The sequence below is a fragment of the Hemitrygon akajei genome, chromosome 1 (assembly GCF_048418815.1).
Source record: "Hemitrygon akajei chromosome 1, sHemAka1.3, whole genome shotgun sequence".
Taxonomy (NCBI): Eukaryota; Metazoa; Chordata; class Chondrichthyes; order Myliobatiformes; family Dasyatidae; genus Hemitrygon; species Hemitrygon akajei.
Window position 1 is genome coordinate 189,396,029 of NC_133124.1, and position 18,843 is coordinate 189,414,871.

The window sequence follows — 18,843 nt, forward strand, 5'->3', positions numbered from 1 at the left end:
TTTTGATTTGGTAATGTAGCTGTTTTTGTGTTTCCAGGCACTGGCTGTAATGCATGCTACATGGAGGAAATGAAAAATGTGGAGTTAGTGGAAGGAGAAGAAGGAAGAATGTGTGTGAACACAGAACTGGGAGGGTTTGGGGACACGGGCGAGCTTGAGGAGTTCCGCCTGGAATATGACTGCATTGTTGACGAAACGTCTGTCAACCCAGGGTATCAGCTGTAAGTATAATATTCCGTTAATATTAATGTGTATAGTTGCATCATCGCAAAATCCTGAGGTTCTGGGTGATGTGGAGCATGTCACAAATGTAATTACTGGGATTGGAATACATCTGTTTCGCTTTGATTGAGCACAGTTATTCCTGATCCCTAGTTGCGCTGACATGGCCATAAGATTTCTTCTTGAATTGCTGCAGTGTTTGCAATGATGGTGCTCGAATTACTATATGAAGTAGGCAAGACCAATATTTTGTTCCACCTGTGATAAAAGAATAGCAAACTATGTTTCCACTCAGGAAGGTATATTCAGTAGAGGGAACTTGGATAAGAAGTTCACTGCTAACATCATTACAAATACTTTTCATAAGTAATCTAAAAAGGAATTTTTACTCCTTGTTCTAACAACTTTAAATTAACACTTTTAGATGCAGATGGCGATCCTGCTATCATCTTTTTGTGATGTTTTGAACAGTTTAGCTAAGCTACCTTTACATTTGCAACACAAAACAGACGTTTCTAAAACAATAGTCTTCTCCCTCCTTTGTATTACTGCTGCAGGTTGTTGTTTTGGTGTTTAAAGTGTGCCCTGTTCCATAATTCAACAATAAATCTTAACTGTTTGGGAGTAATGATGTGCCATTACGCAGCTTGTGCCCATCAGTCCAAACTGACCTACGGCAACTGCTATTACCCATTCAGCTAATGGCTGATATTGCCTCATATGATGGACAGGATCTGAATTAAACTGTTTACAATTTCGTCTTGTAATGCTGCAGTCAAAGTTCATTAGCTGTTCAACAGCTTTGAATTCCCAGCAACTGGGAGGACCTTGTCACAGCCTCAGCAGTTTAAAGTTGGTCAGTGTCCAATTCTAAAATTTTAATTACTCCTGCAAGGTAATACAGCAGTTAAAAGATCAATATGTATTGATACAAAGCATTTTAAACAAATGCAACGATGCTCACATAATGTGTTACACTTTATGTCATAGGGCAGCAGGATCCCTACATTGTATTAAATGGCACAACATGAAGTGTATTTCCTAATGTAAAGAGTGTAGACAGATTGTATGCTAAGTTTTGTAGACAGGCCGTTTGATTCCTTTGCTTGCTGGATCATTCACCAAGGTCATGACTGGTTCTCGATCTCAGTTCATATTCTAAAAATCACAAAATGCTGTAGGAACTCAGCAGGTCAGGCAGCATCTATAGAAATGAATAAACAGTTGTTCTTTTGGGCCAAGGCCCCTCACCTGGTGTGATGAAAGGTTTTCTTGGCCCGAAACCTCATCTGTTTTTTCATTTCCATAGATGGTGCCTAACCTGCTGAGTTTCTCCAGCATTTTGTCTGTGTTGCTCTGAATTTCCAGCATCTGTAGAATCTCCTGGCTTTATCAAATTCCAAAAGTCCCTTCTAAAGGTCTATTGATCTCAGCCTTGTATATTCTTGATAATTATGTATCCATAACCCTATAGAACAGCCAATTCTAAAGATTCAAAATCTTAAGTGAAGAAATTGCATCTAATTTCAAAATGGTTATCCCCTTATCCTGAGACGATGCTGTTTCCAGACCCTTCAGCCATGGGAAACAGCCTCCCAGCATCTATTTTCCCCAACATTTACTTTATTGTTAGTTTTTTCTTTCTATTACAGAAAATGGTGGCTCTTGCTTTTCAGAATCCCCTCAACCCAATCAATCCTGTCAATCCAGTGGCACTGCTTCCAAGGCAAGTGGATCATTTGGAGAAAAGAGAATAAAACTGCCGCAGGTTGCAGTCACACCAAACTCTTGTATAATTGCAAAGTACTTTCTTTTTCACTCAGCCCCTTTACATCAAAGGTTAATGTATTATTTATTTCCCGTTTCCTGAATCTTTATGTGAAGTTCATGTATTTACACGACGCCGCCGATATTAACATACATTTGAAAAACAATACTTGATAAGTTTTCATGATTTAAACAGTTTTTTAATCTTCCCTTGAAAATGCATGATTTCTCCATTTAAGTCTTCATCTGCTATGTGGTTGCATACTCTCCTTTGTTTTGCAGCCTCTTTTTTCCCCTCCAGCTTTGTATTGTCAGCAGGTCTGAGTTAATCACACCTGGCCTCTTCATATAAGTCATTAATATGGATTGTAAAACAGTTGGCCTGGTAACCCGAAAATGGCCCATTTTGTCCTGCTGCTTTCTTTTCATTAACCTATCCACAATTTGTGCTAGAGCATTACAACAATCGAGTGAATGCTTATTTTGTGTTGTTACCTTATCAGATGCCTTTTGAAAATCTATTATACTTTCCTTTGGTTTCATCATATCAATCACAAAGAATTCCCATCAGATTTATCTAGTACATTTTTATGTCCATAATTCTATGTTAACCCAACCTTTGTCCTTCTTAGTGCTAGAAGGCAAGGATTTGGAGTTGATATTGGTACAGGCTAGGAGATCAATTTGTAAATAGAACAAACTGTAGCCTCTGTAGATGAGATTGAATATTTAGGTAGGTGGGATACAATCGAGCCAGCTGCTTCATTCAGCTTCATTAACTGGAGCTGCACTTATCCAGGCAATTGAATACTTTTCCATCATAATCCTGGAGGGTGGAGAGGCTTTGTGATGTCAGGAGGCAGTCCCTCAATCCTGCTGTTGAAGCTACAGCACTCCGTATAGCTTCATTTTGAACTTCTGGTCAAACATAATCCCAAGACGTTGATGGTCCTCAGTGTATATAATGTTATTTAATATCAAGGGTCAGTGGTTAGACTCTGTGTTGGAGTTTGTCACTGAATGGCACTTCTGAATGTTGTCTGGGAAATCAAAACCTGCTCTTCAGTGGAGAGGCATCTGAGCAGCTAAAACACGAGGGAGTCCTCTCACAAATAGAAAGGTACAGAACACCTTAACTGTTTGTGAACAGAATATGAAGTGTACATTTCCACTCTTCACATGGTTTAAAACAGAAAACACTGGAAATAAAGAGATAATTGTTTGTTGGTAGCTCTTCTAACAAATTATTCTCGCTGCACACAGGTGAATAGTGAAGGTGGTTGGGCCTCAGAACCTCCTGATGAGATGTCATGGGATTTGGATAATTAACTTACAATCATCACAACTATTTTTCTTTGAGTAAGATATGACTCCAGCCAGTGATTCTGTTTTACCAGACTCTCTTGGTGCTGTACTGGTCAAATGTTTCTCAGTGTCAAAGGCCATCCCTCTTTGACACTGGAGCAGGATGACACTCATGATACCCAAACCGTGTAAGTGTGGTTTGATAGCAGTGTCAGTGATATTTTTCATTATTTTGTTGATGTCTACAGAAAATTGATTGGAAGATAAGTAGCCTGATTAAATTTGTCCTGCTTTTTGTGAACTGATCCTATGCATTCTTTCCATGTTGCAATGCCATGTTTAGACTCAGGTGATGTAATTTGTACCAGAATGGCCTGGCTAGATTTGGAGTGTAGGTCTTTGATACCACAGCAAGGACTTGCTGTATTTAGCCTCTCAGATGTATCACATGGACTGAATTAAATTGTTTTAAGACTGGCTTCTGAGATGATTGGGATCTCAGGAGGAAGGTGAGAGTTATCATCTAGGTTGGGAGAACAGCGTGGCGGTGTAGGAAGATGAAATTAGCATGGCAACAATATATTGCAATGAAAGATCTCAACAGCAACACTGGAGAACAGAATTTTGGCAGTATGTGTTGGGAAAGCACAGTCACAAATAAACATAATTAATATGAATATAAAAAACTAAGTAATTATTGGGATATCTTAATTGAAGCTTTATGTATTATTGATTATCCCTGTTACAGAATAAATACTTCAAGATACTGTTGGAGCTTGGAAAGCACATAGATTTTACTGCACAAGATTAAATGTGTCCTTTTTCTTAATTAGATATGAGAAGATTGTTGGTGGGAAGTATATGGGCGAGCTTACACGACTTGTGTTACTGAAACTGGTAAATCAAAACCTGCTCTTCAATGGAGAGGCATCTGAGCAGCTAAAAACACGAGGGAGCTTTGAAACAAGATTCCTCTCACAAATAGAAAGGTACAGAACACCTTAACTGTTTGTGAACAGGGTGTAAGAGGTGTGTGTTTCTACTCCCCTCATGGTTTAAAATCCTGGAAATACAGAGATAATTGAACAATATGTATCCTGCCTTTCCCTTGTATAAATTGACAGCCTTTTTATACTTGTATTTTGAATGATTCTAACACAAAAGGACTGCCAGATATTATTTCACTGTGTGAATTTTAAATTTTTTTAACTATAATGTCCCACAATTTGTAATTGGTACACATTAAGGAATTTTCTCTTCAGCATCTAAACCTGTGAATACAAGAAATGCACGGCAGGCATTTCACCATTTATAAGGAGGAAGGACAGATTAGTATTCAATGTACAAAATGTTAATCAGTCTTTCCCTTTTTAGATGCTGTGTATTTCCAATATTTTCTGTTTCAGCTTTTTTCAGGTGATTGTTTCCTTTGCATTTTTAAAGAATTTTTCTATTTCTTCCACCCAATAAGTGGAAGACAGCATTATATTGGTAGTGGCTGATGTCAGTGATATTGATGTTCTGTCATCCATGAGTTCAACATGATGGTAAAATAAAAAAATGTAATGAATTCTATAATGTCTACAGCTTTCTAATGCTTTGATACCCTTTGTGCCAACAGCATTAGCAATCACAAAAAACTAAATAAATTCTATTAATAAAAGCCTTGGATCCACATTTTTATGGTACTATATCGCATGACTTCAGAGGTATATGCCAGTTTATTTGCTTTGGATACCACTAAACTTTTTCAGACTTTCAATTTTTTTTCAATCAGCTGTTTACATTTATTTCATGAATGTGCACATTAAAAAATATTTAACATGAATATGTTATTCAATGCAGGATAACATATGAGGGTAAAGAAACAGCACAGAAACCAAAACAAATGCTGCAGATTTCTTATCTTTACGTAGGAATTTGCAGTCTGTTGTCTTGTACGTATTTCAGAGGGAGACATGGGGAGAAATGTCTCCCGTTGCCCGTGCTAAACAGTATGCAAATATTGAAGTCAGTGAAGCCGAATTTTTGAAGGGTAAGTACACTTGTTCACAAGTCTAGCACAGGTACCCAAGACAGATTTCTCTTCCATAACTTTCAGTGGTAGTAGTTTTATTGTAGGAGGCATAAAGCTGAAGAACTACCATCAAATTGAAATATATTTGAAGAACTATTGTTAGGCAGAGTGTCACAAGGTCAGAACCAGTGATGATTAAGAGTGCTCAAAAAGGAACAAGATGTATTTGAAATAGAACTGAAAAGCCTTACTGGCAAAGAAAAAAAGGATATTTTTTGTATGTGATAGGCTAAATTAAGGTGTTAGGAATTCTATATTAAAACTCTGGCAAAAACATCCTTGTTAGGGGCAAGAGTTACATTGGTTTACAGTACCATAAAATTAACCAAAATATATCAGCACCTTTGTTGCATATCAGATGTCAAAATTAAAATAATAAATGGGTTATTTAGGGACATCTGTAAATATGTCAGATCATACATAAAATTATTTGATATGGTAATTCTACCTCCTTCAGGAACAGCAGCTAATGTTCCTCCTGGATAGTCTACTATTTGGCAGCATGAACATTGCCAAAACTCCTCCTTGGCTGAGCCAATTCTATCTCCTCTTGTTCCACCTAGCTCCTGTTTCTCTCACTTCTTCCATCATCTCCATCTGCTCATCTGACCACTGGTTCCCTTCCTCTCTGTCCTTCTCACCTCCTTCCCTTGCTCAATTCTATGCAAAACTGTCCTCTCCTAACTACATCATCCTTCATTTCTTCCATTTATCATCTTATAGCTTTTGCTGCTATTCCCTCTCTTCCCTCCCCATCTGTCTATCACCCCTTCTCACCTGAGTCTACCTACCTCCTGTCAGCTCTTGCTCCATCCTTTCCTACCTCCTATTTATGATTACCATTTCCCCTCTATCTTTTAGTCCAGATGAAGCATCTCAACTCAACACATTGACTGTTCAATTCTTTCTATAAATGCTGTCTGACTTCCTGAGATCCTTCATCTTTCTTTGTGTGATCTCATCTCCACAGTGTGTGATGAATGGTATTAATGAGGGCCAAGCAGCATGAACATTTACTGCCTTCTCTTGCCTATGTATTATGATATAGAGTCAGGATGTCCCACGCTCAATGGTTTTGATGGATTTGAATTATCAGTTGATGTTATATTGCTTAATAGAGTTTTGTTGTATATGTCAATAGAAATCATTGCTTATCAGTTTCCATAATATTTCTTTTTCAATCTCTATTATTATTATTAATATCAACATGATAAGATTAATACATAGATAGTGGGATTACAAACTTACAAAGTTACACTGAACATGAAGGGATACACAAGCAAGAATTACAATATAGTTAAGTCTTCCCAAATCATGAATGATACAAATATCATATAAACAGAACAAATCTAGATATATATAAAAAAAAGAAGAGAAAAAGAAAAGAAAAAAAAAATTAACCCTAATAAAAACTAATCTAACAACCTAATGCTAATAAAGAGGAAAAAAAGGAGAAAAAAAAGAAAAGGAAAAAAAATTAAATAATGGGCTGTTTATAGTATCTTAAAAAAGTACAAAATCATCGGTGTCGCCAACTCCGATCCTCTCAACATATGTATAATCAAAACCGAAAAAACAAATAGGATTGGAACAGGGTCAAATTACATCATATGAAAATATTGAATAAATGGTCTCCATGTCTTTTCAAAATTAATAGAAGGGTCAAATACAACACTTCTAATTTTCTCCAAATTTAGACATAACAAAGTTTGAGAAAGCCAATGAAATATGGTAGGGGGATTAATTTCTTTCCAATTCAACAAAATAGATTACAATATTACAAACTTTACAATATAATTATGAAAATACGTTCAGAGGCCTTCTATAAGATTAAAAATGATTGGGAAAGAGAACTTAACTTTATTATCCCTATTGAGAATTGGGATAAAATTCTTCTATATTATCATCTATATGTGCTAAACATTCATTAATACAGTTTAAAGTTGTGCACAGGGCTCATATGTCCAAGGATAAATTGGCTCATTTTTATTCCCATATAAATCCTATATGTGACAGATGTCATTCTGAGATAGCGTCTTTAACTCATATGTTTTGGTCATGTCCACTTTTGAAAGAATATTGGAAAGACATTTTTGATATTATTTCCACAGTATTGAACATTGATTTACAACCTCATCCTATTACTGCAATTTTTGGTTTACCAATGATGGACTCAATCCATTTATCTTCTTCTGCTTGTCGAATGATTGCATTTCTTACATTAATGGCTAGAAGATCCATAACATTTCTTAAGTTGCCTTCCATGCTGAAACTGTATTCTTTAGATACAATGGTGTCTGATTACTGCAAGAAAATTATATGTAGTCAGGTTTTCTTTTTAAGACTGACTCTTGTTTGAATTTAATTATATTTATGGAAGCCTGTGCTCATAAATCGTACCTTGGAGAGGACCTACATTTATTATTTCCCCTTTTGTACTGGAGCACATTTATTTTTTACACTGCAATTGCACATAACCAGTTTAATAATAAAGCAAGGAACTTTGGCTTCAATTGTTAATCACTATCAGCAATTGAAAAGATTCACAACTTTGTTATCTTCATGTTAAACATTTAGCTGTGTAAATCTAAGCATAAGAATTGGAACTGCTGTACCAGAGTGTCAGTCAAAGATGCATCAACTTTCTGAATAACCTTTTGTATAGTTAGTCTGGTATTTGCTTTTCCACTTCACATCATATGTTAGCTGTTTTCTACCAAGCAGTTTGAGACAGTTTAATATTGTCTTACTTTTTCTTCTTTTATTCAAGTGATACAGGTGACCAGAAGCAAATCTATAATATACTGACTACACTAGGTTTGATGCCCTCCAAGGTAGACTGTGATATTGTCCATTTGGTATGCACGAGTGTGTCAACACGGGCAGCACGCATTTGTGCAGCTGGATTGGCAGGTGTCATAAATCGGATGTGGGAGAACAAGAACAGAGGAATGATGAAGATCACAGTTGGAATTGATGGATCAGTTTACAAGTTACATCCTCAGTAAGTGATTTTAAGAGGATGGTGATCTTGGGAGTTTTAAGTATAAGTGCATAAAGGTAGGATGACTGTGTTAGGATCATGTCCTGCATCTCCAGTTCTAGATCAGGTATGGAGAAGCATGGAACATAGAACATAGAAATCTACATCACATTACAGGCCCTTCAGCCCACAATGTTGTGCTGACCATGAAACCTACTCTAGAAACTGCCTACAATTTCCCTAGTGCATTGCCCTCTATTTTCCTAAGCTCCATGTACCTATCTCTCTTAAAAGATCCACTTCCACCACCGCCGTCAACAGTGCATTCCATGCACCCACCACTTTCTGTGTGAAAATACTTACCCCTGACATCCCCTCAATACCTATTTCCAAGCACCTTAAAACTCTGACCCCCTCATATTAACCATTTCAGCCCTGGGGAAAAAGCCTCTGACTATCCACACGATCAATGCCTTTCATCATCTTATACACCTCTATCAAGTCACCTCTGATCCTCCATTGCTCCAAGGAGTAAAGGCCAAGTTGACTCAACCTATTCTCATTAGGTACGCCCTCCAATCCCAGCAACATCCTTGTAAATCTCCTCTGCACTCTCTATATAATATTCACATCCTTCCTACAGTGAGGTGACCAGCACTGAACACAGTACTCCAAGTGGAGTCAGACCAAGGTCTTATATAAGTGTAACGTTACCTCACGGCTCTTGAACTCAGTCCCAAGGTTGCTGAATGCCAACACACCATACGCCTTCTTAATAACACTGCAAACCTACACAGCAGCTTTGAATGTCCAATGGACACAGACCCCAAGATCTCTCAGATCCTCCACACTACCAAGAGTCTTACTATATTCTGCCTTCAAATTTGACCTACCAAAATGAACTTCACACTTCACACTTATCTGGGTTGAAGTCCATCTGCCACTTCTGAGCCCAGTTCTGCATCCTAACGATTTCCCGCTGTAACCTCTGATAATCCTCCACAACATCCCCAACCTTTGTGTAATCAACAAATTTACTAACCCACCCTTCTACTTCTTCATCCAGGTCATTTATAAAAATCACAAAGAGGAGGGGGTCCTAGAACAGATCCCTGAGGAACACCACTGGTCACTGACCTCCATGCAGAATACAAAGTCCAACAAAATTTTGCACAAGTGTAACAGTAATAGTTTTCAAAGAAAAAGAACACAAAATTCTGATCTATAGCGTATTATTGAGACATTAGAGGTTACTTTCATTCCAAAACAACATCTAATATATTTCTGCATTTTTGTACCTCATCATTCCAGGTAACATGATGGTGAGGATCTTATGACACAGTGCATGGACATAAACAGTTTATTTTAATGAGTATCAGCATGGAACTTTGATTTGACACCAAATGTTGTTTTGGAGGTCAGCACTCCAGCTAACACACTCTTGTTATTTCATTCAGGCTTGATTTGCTGATTTAGCATCCTCTTGTTAATTGGGGAAGGCTTAGTTAAGTGGAAATCAATGTAGATCTGCAACTTGTATTCCCCTGGAGATTTCACAGTATGTACCACTTACTGACTTGCCAGACCAATGTGTTCTGGGTCAGACAATAGCAATATTAAGCACATGAAACTCAGCCATTCAACAAGATATTAAAGATTTACAGTGAAAGTTTTCACTGAAACACTGGAAGCACAGTCTTCCGAGGCAGTACAAACATGTAGCCTTTAATTTGTCTGCAACTGTAATCAAGAGCACAAAAGGATATTTAATTGAACAAGCTAATCTCTCTGCTTATTTTTCTGATTCTACTTTAATACTGGGAGCCAAACAAACATTACTCTTCAATGTTGATTATTCAGTTCAACATTGGTTTCATATGTAAGCTTTCAGTGTCAAAAGTATATTAAAGAAAACAATCCACACCTCAGTTAGAAGGTAATTATGTTGGAAGGAGAAATTGACTTGAAACCAGTAAATTACAACTCGTGTTTACCAATAGGTTTTAATATATGTTTACTTCCATTACCTACGTGGTACTTCCCACAGAGAATAGCTTTAGAGGGACAGATGAGCAAAGGACCTAAACGCAACACTCTCACCAGGGCTCATATACAAACCTGGCTTGTTAGCCAACTCTGCTAACAACCACATGACTCAGTAGTGAGAAGGCCACCTTTCATAAGCAATATAGGTCTAGGGTTGGTGTGATTTGGGGTTCAACCAACCAGGAAAGTTGGGATATTCCCATTAAGGAACATTAATTGTAGTGAATGCTGTGTAAAACTGCTCCATGCAAAGTTGTCTTTTGCCAGAAAATTAACAGATAGTACAACTGGCATAAAATTTACAAAGGAAATGTATTTACCAAATTTTCAACTTTAACAAACAGTTACAGAAAAGGAAAAGGAAATTAAAAGGGCCCATTACAGTTAAACCAGTCTAATGTGCACATAAACATTGGAGCTCATTTCTGGAGTAGTTGGGGGTATTACTTTACACATACGCTGAACCCACATTCTGTATGAAGGACAGCAGCCACTCTTCAAACTTCTCTTGAAGACCAGCTTGAATGAACTGCCTCTCCAAGGAGTATCCTTTTCCTCCTTGGAGCCATTCATCTGCACGAAGCACTTCTTACAACAGGGTCTCTCCTTCGAGTGGCATCATGTGGCATCTTCCCTTGTGCCCTGCTTAGCATCTCCTGCCCAAAGACCCCAAACCAGACGACTGTCCTTCAAAAAACTGATCCTGCCCAGATCTCCTGAATCTTTCACTGGGCAGAAAGTTACAACATGTATCAAGACGATCCTGGTTGGCTGACACAACATTCCTAAGTAATACAACATAGCTTCTTATCTTTAGCTGAAGCCAAAACATTGTTACTAACAGGATACACTGCTTTTTCAGGAAATTAAAATAAAGAATACCTCACAGCGTAGCAGTAGAAACCTTAACCAGGGCATTACACAAAAATCACACGTCATTCTATCAGGCCACAGACCATCATCCTATATAAGAACAGCTAATCTCTGTGTAAATACAGGATGTAGTTATCACTATTCATTAATAAAATCAATCTTTTCCCTCTAATTATATATACTCATAAAGCGCATTGGGAAAGAACTCGATGTTTGAAAATAGTATAAAACCTGCGCCATCATAAGTTTGTACTACATTCCTGAATTCAATGAAAATATAACCCAGGAGAGATGTAAACTAGTCCATTATCTTGTATTCTGCACAATCACCATCAATTTCACTGTGTTTTCAATGATCATCAGGATTATTTATCAGCTTGTGCTGACCACATGTAAAACAACAACCTGTTACAGTACCGAAGAAGAAAATGTAAACCATGGGTCCTTAGAGAGGAGTCCATTCAATTCCATTCCACCGGTCTTTCCTTCAAGAGCCTGTCCAATTGCCTGTTCAGATCTTTAATTGACTCTTATCGATTCGATTGACTATTGACTCAAAGTCCATTTCCACCAAGTGTACAGGTTTCAACTCATTGTCACTCTCTATGCTTTAGAAGGTGTTTATCCTCACATTGCCCTCAACCCTATCAGATCCTAACTCTCAAGCCCTTTATCTTTTGCTCTTGGATTGAACTCCTGTTTCCTGATCCTTCATGAGATAAGACTGTTGCAAGAAACACAAGGTTGTGATAGTAAGTGTTTTTAACCTTCCACATATCAACTGGAATTTCCATACTGTAAAAGAGCTGGATCAGATAGAATTTGTCAGATGTGTTCAGGAAAGTTTCCTCAATCAATATATAGAGGCCCCAACCGGAGAGTGTGATACCTGATTTCCTATTAGAAAATGAGACAGGGCAGGTGACAGAAGTGTGTGTAAGGAAACATTTTGGATTTAGTGATCATAATTCCATTAGTTTCAAAACAATTATGGAGGATAGCTCTGGCCATTTGGGTTTGGATTCTAAATTGGAGAAAGGCCAATCTTAATGGTATCACAAAATGATCTGGCACATGTGGATTGGGTCAGGTTATTTTCTTGCAAAGGCGTGCTTGCTAAGTGAAATTTTGGGAGTACAGCATTTGTATGTTCCTGTCAGAATAAAAGGCAAGGCTAATAGCTTTAGGGAACCTTAATTTCTGAGGGAACTTGAGGCCCTGGTTAGGAAAGTAGGTATTGGTGGAGTAGTGGACAGAGAGGAAGTCTATCAAAGTTTGCAGTGGAACCTGGATCAGCTGGAAAAATGGGGTGAAAATGGCAAATGGAATTTAATGCAGACAAATATGAGGTGTTGCACTTTGGGAGGAATCCAGCGTAGGACGACACAATGAATGGCAAGACACTGGGGAGTGTGGGAAAACAGAGGAATTTGAAAATAAAGATCCATAATTACTTGGAAGTGGTATCACAGGTAGATATCATCGTAAAGAGAGCTACTGGGTTGGTCCTGTCTTCCCCCTTCTCAGTCCTGGCATCTTCCCCTTTACTTCTCAATTTTGAAGAAGCTTCTTGGCCCGAAACATCAACTATTTATTTATTTACATATTTACAATGCTGGTCTGCTGCCAGCATTTTGTGAGTTGATTTGGATTTCCAGCATCTACAGACTTCCTCGAGTTAATGATTTACTACTCCACTGCGAAGTCTCCAAGGGATGTCTACCCCAAAGAAATGTATATCTTTTCTTTGAAGGGAGTTCAGTGAAACCCTCTCACTGCTCCCCCTCTGTGATTTATTCTGGTGTCTCTCCTCTTCCTTCTCAGTCCTGAAGAAGGTCTCGGCCCAAAACGATGACTGTTTATTCAATTCCGTAGATGCTGCCTGACCTGCTGAGTTCCTCCAGCATTGTGTGTGTCTGTGTGTTGTTTTGGTTCATGGTCCTTTATAAGTCAAACTATTGAGTACAGGAGTTGAGATATTATGTTGAAGTTGTATAAGATGATGGTGAGGCCAAATTTAGAGTATTGTGTGCAATGCTGGTCACCTACCTACAGGAAGGATATCACAGAGAAAATTTACCAGGACGTTGCCGGAACTTGAGGACCGAAGTTATAGGGAAAGGTTGAATAGGTTAGGATTTTATTCCCTAGAGCTCAGGAGAAGGAGGGGAGATTTGACAGTATACAAAATTATGAGGTATGGATAAGATAAATTCAAGCAAGCCATTTCCACTGAGACAGAATGACACTAGAACTAGAGGTAATAGGTTAAGGGTGAAAGGTGAAATATTTAGGGGGAATATAAGGGGGAACTTCTTCACTCTGAGGTGGTGCAAGTGTAAAGTGAGCTGCCAGCAGAAGTAGTGAATGTAGGTTCAGTTTCAACATTTGAGAGAAGTTTGGGTAAGTACATGGATGGGAGGGGTATGAAGAGGGGTCCAAATGCAGGTCGAGAGGTTGAGGCAGAATAACAGTTTGGCATGGATTAGATTGGCCAAAGGGCCTGTTTCTGGGCTGTAGTTCTCTGACACTATAATGTGTAGCTTGTGTTTTGTACTCCTGATTCCCTTTCTGTGTTCTTACAGTTGAGGATCATGGATTGGAACTCATTGGTGAATTAATATGAATTACTGAATTGTACTTCCATGGTGAACACATTAGCTCCTAATTACTGTGCATCTACAATTGTGCTACTATACAGAGCAGTTATGTGGGTGGAGCTAACACTTATCTGAAAAAGAACATGTATATATTGAGCCGTAGTGTATATATATTTAAGAAAGGAGGAAGGCAGCAGAAAGGAAATTATAGACCAGTTAGCCTGACCTCAGTGGTGGGACGATGTTAGAACTAATTGTTAAGGATGAGGTGATGGAGTACTTGGTGACACAGGACAAGATGGTCAGCATGGTTTCCTTCAAGGGAAATCCTGTCTAACAAACCTGTTGGAATTCTTTGAGGAGATTATAAGTAGGATAGATAAAGGGGATGCAGTGGATGTTGTATATTTGGACTTTCAGAAGGCCTTTGACAAGGTGCCACACATGAGGCTGCTTACCCAGTTAAGAGCCCATAGTATTACAGGAAAGTTACTAACATGGTTAGAGCATTGGCTGATTGGTAGGAGGCAGCAATTGGGAATAAAAGGATCTTTTTCTGGTTGGGTGAAGGTGACTGGTGGTGTTCTGCAGGGGTCAATATTGGAACCACTTCTTTTTATGCTGTATATAAATTATTTAGGTAATGGAATAGATGGCTTTGTTGCCAAGTTTGCAGATAATACGAAGATTGGTGGAGGGGCAGGTAGTGTTGAGGAAACAGGTAGGATGCAGAAGGACTTTGACAGATTGGGAGAATGGGCAAGAAAGTGGAAAATGAAATACAATGTTGGAAAATGCATGGCCATGCACTTTGGTAGTAGAAGTAAATATGCGGACTATTTTCTGAACAGAGAAAATCCAGGAAGCTGAGATGCAGAGGGACTTAGGAGTCCTTGTGCAGAACACCCTGAAAGTTAACTTGCAGGTTGAGTCACTGGTGAGGAAGCAAATGCCGTGTTAGCATACATTTCAAGAGGTCTAGAATACAAGAGCAAGGATGTGATGCTGAGGCTTTATAAGGCACTGGTGAGGCCTCACCTTGAGTATTGTGAACAGTTTTGGGCCCTCATCTTAGAAAAGACATGCTGGCATTTCTAGAGCATCCAGAGGAGGTTCACAAGGAAGATTCCAGGAATGAAATGGTTATATAAGGAACGTTTGATGGTTCTGAAGTGTTAACAGTATGTTCTCGTCTCACTTTTTCCACAGCTTCAAACAGGTTTCATGTGATGGTTAGAGAACATACTGGAATTCAGAAGGATGTGCAGGAGATCTCACTGAAACCTTTCAAATGTTGAAAGGCCTAGACAGAGTAGATGTGGAAAGGATGTTTCCCATGGTGGGAGAGTCTCGGACAAGAAGGCACAGCCTCAGGATAGAGGGGCACCCTTTCAAAACAGAGATGCAGAGAAATTTCTTTAGCCAAAGGGTGGTGAATTTGTGGAATTTGTTGCCACATGCAGTTGTGGAGGCCAGGTCATTGGATGTATTTAAGGCAGAGATTGATTGGTTTTTGATTGGGCACGGCAACAAAGGTTATGGGGAGAAGTCAGGGGAGTGGGGTTGAGGAGATAGAAAAAAAAGGATCAGCCATGATTGTTTGGTGGAGCAGACTCGATGGGCCAGATAGCCTAATTCTGCTCCTATGTCTTATGGTCTATATTTAATAAAGGGACTGGTCTGAAAGCCAAAGTAAAGATCTAATTTACTAAAAAATCAAGTGCCCCAGGGAAAGATTTTCTGCCTTTCACTGGACTGGATTTTGTATGAATTGATAAGGTAATGTTTACAACATATTGCAATATCTAATCTTTCTGAGGGAGCGTAAAGATTCATTTCTTTCTAGAATGATTTACTGAATTAAATTTGTTGTACTGTATGTGTGAGCCATCTATATGCCCAGTGAGAGCTAAGCTTGCAGTTTCATACTCAAATGTTTTTTTTCCCTGAAGTATTAATGGTATGATCTTGTCTCACTTTTTCCACAGCTTCAAACACAGGTTTCATGCGATGGTTAGAGAACTTGCACCCTACTGTGACATCACTTTCCTTCAGTCCAATGAAGGCAGCAGTCGAGGGGCAGCACTGATCTCTGCAGTGGCACGCAAGATGGCCAGTTGATTGTCCAGTAACTTTAGAAATCAGTGACTGAATCCAGTCTGCTATATCTGCAGCATTTAATGGTCTGAATATAGTGAATTCCTTGTGAATAGAAAGACTGGTAAACATACCTCAGTCAATCTATTTGATTGAAGCTTGGAACTTCATATCAAGTGAAAAATTATAAGTCAAAGGTGGATATTTTAAACCCTTGCTTCAAAACAATGCCTTAAAGGTTACTAACCTCACCCCTTTCAGAACGTTTCCTTCAGCCTCTTGACAAGGATTAGTATTCATAACAATACCTATCACCAGATCTCCTATTCCATAGCAATGTTCTGATCAACTTGACATGAAGATATAATGAAGGATTGTAGTAAGGGTTAAATGATTCAGTCCAAATGAAGGGCCTCGAACCAAAAAAAAGTGTCTGTCCATTTCCCTCTCTAGATGATCTGCTGAGTTACTCCAGCTTTTGTCTGTTGCTCCAAATTCCATCATCTGCAGTCTCGTCTCCAAAGATGGTAGTAATGTTGAATAACACTTATATTCTGTTTGCTTTATCTCTAAACTGTAGGACAGTACCAGAGAAGAAATGAAACCAACTAGAATTCAATTTCTGTAACTCCTTCTGATCTTCCTTCTTTGTGGGAGTTGCAAGCTTGTGATGCCAAACAGGTCTCCAAGTGTATCTCAGATCTTGATGGAGTGACATTGTGGCAGAGATTACAACCCTTCACAATGTAGTTAATGATCTTACCAATGGAATTAAGTACTGAGGTGTTACTTTTTATTTGTATAATAAGTTATTGGTTACCTGGCACGTGTCAATTTGTAATATGACATAAAGCAAACTCTTTTGTTAAATTTAATGGTTTGACTCATAGAATTGAACAGCACAGTAAAAAGCCCTTTGGACCAGTTTGCCCATGTTGTCCAACTGGGGCAAACTCTGTGGCTTACACTAGGTCCCTACACCTCTATATCTTTCCTATTTAAGTACCTGTCCAAATGCTTTGTACTCTATATGTCTTCACCATCTCCTCTAGCAGCTTGCTCCAGATAACAACCATCCTCTGTGAGAAAATCTTACTCCCCTACTTTAAATTTCTCCCCTTTCACCCTAAACCTGTGTCCCCTAGTTTTAGACCACCCTACACTGTGGAAGAGATTACCATCTATCCCATCATAAAACCCTATAAATTCACCTGCAAATAATCCTAACTACGCCCCTCCATTGCAGGCAAAATGCTAGTGAATCTCCTCTGCATTTTCTCTATTGTTGCCAAATCATTCTAGTGGTGAATTGATTAGAACAATAAACAATCTGAATGCAGTTTAATCAATGTTTTGTACAGTGGCAACATGACTTCCTTATGTTCCCTAATCAATAGCATCTGTTAATCAAGGTTCCCTATTAACTACCATCAGGGAAATACTGACTCTGAACCCATTTATCAGCTCCGTTTCTTTCCCTTTTAGCCTATCTTCACCGAGTACATTATTGACTCTGCCTTCTCGCTATTTCAGATCCTATCTCAAAGACTAACTTTATCTTTTCTCCATGAAAATCTTGAAGGTGGAAAAATATATCAAGAAATTATGTTTGGAAAATGCCACAAAAACATTTGGAATGTCCATGCTGTGTTTTCCTTGATTCCTAAATTTTACAGAAAACCACTGTTGTAGCCAGATAAAGTTTTCAAAATAAGTTTAGAATACAAAGCTATCCACACATAACAATGATGTCTTCAACAAAGAGAATTGCTCCCCAATTCCAAATAATGCTTTTCAAGAAAAACATTCTCTTGGCACAAATTCAACTTTACAACAACTTGCATGAATGTTTCTGCAGGGTTTACTATATTCCACTATATCTAAAGCTGGTATGATTGTGAAATTCTTTGTTCTGAAACAGTGATGGACAAGTTTTTTTTAAGGGGAAGACAGATTTACAATCTAAAGCAATATCCAGCAAAACTTATGAGAAATCTGTATTTTTTAACCTTAGTTCTCGGCTTCCTCACTCTACATAACCACTTGCCCTAGTTCTCTGCTTTCTCACCATCACTACTCCAGTCACCACTGCCTTGCTGGTTCATCTTGCCAGACTTGTGGCTGTTGTAACTGTGAACAAAGTCACCAGATAGACTCATAAACACAAAGTACACTGCAGATGCTGTGGTCAAAGCACCACATACAACACGCTGGATGGTGCTGTACGTATTGTACATGTTACCAGATAGACTCAGCTGGTAGAAATAAACGTATTTGTTTGTGACACACACAAGCTGATAGTCTTTGGAGTCAAGTGACAGAGACTCTCCAATGTAACATTACAGCACATTTTTATATATTAAAGAACAAAGGTAATGATGGTTGTCTATAGTTACAATGCTTTCATAATGCTTCTTTTGAGATGCACACAACTTTCAAATGCCTGGATCTTCCCACCAACACACCCAAAATGAGTGTTAATTACTGTGGTCTTTGAGTGGTATTAATGCAATAGCGTGTTGATTGCATTCATGCACATAGAAACACCTCAAGTCAATTGGATATTTCCTGTTCCAAATGGCAGCTGCTTTTGAAATTTAAACTACAATCCATATTCAGGTCTGAAGGTTGGTTGCTGTTGAATTAATATTTTCCATATTGCATCTCCAAAATATGCCCTAATAGTCCCTCTCTTGGTCCTCCTGCACAAAAATAACTTTGTTCTAGGAAAGACCAAACTCAAAGGAGGATCTAATTAAAGAGGACAGAAGAGATGCCCTGTATTTTGCCCCTCTTCTTTGCCATTTACCTGTCCTATCTTTCTGTGTATCTACATCTATACTATCATCCCTAATGGCTACTCACAAATCTAT

At 38.4% G+C, this 18,843-nt stretch overlaps 1 protein-coding gene across 5 annotated transcripts in view; it reads left to right on the top strand.

Annotated features, from left to right (window-relative positions):
- The window catches only part of gck (glucokinase (hexokinase 4)), a 73,616-nt gene extending 55,270 nt beyond the window's left edge, over positions 1 to 18,346 (top strand). For 4 of the 5 annotated variants that reach the window (XM_073057230.1, XM_073057221.1, XM_073057240.1 and 1 more), the window contains 4 exons: positions 38 to 221; positions 4,128 to 4,283; positions 8,142 to 8,375; positions 15,862 to 18,346. In XM_073057230.1, coding sequence (XP_072913331.1) covers positions 38 to 221; positions 4,128 to 4,283; positions 8,142 to 8,375; positions 15,862 to 15,994 — 707 coding nt within the window. In that variant the 3' untranslated portion in view covers positions 15,995 to 18,346. Of the gene's footprint in view, positions 1 to 37; positions 222 to 4,127; positions 4,284 to 5,221; positions 5,330 to 8,141; positions 8,376 to 15,861 lie in introns of those variants that run through there. The other variant, XM_073057258.1, reaches the window with a different exon arrangement.
- The last annotated feature ends 497 nt before the right edge of the window (positions 18,347 to 18,843 follow it).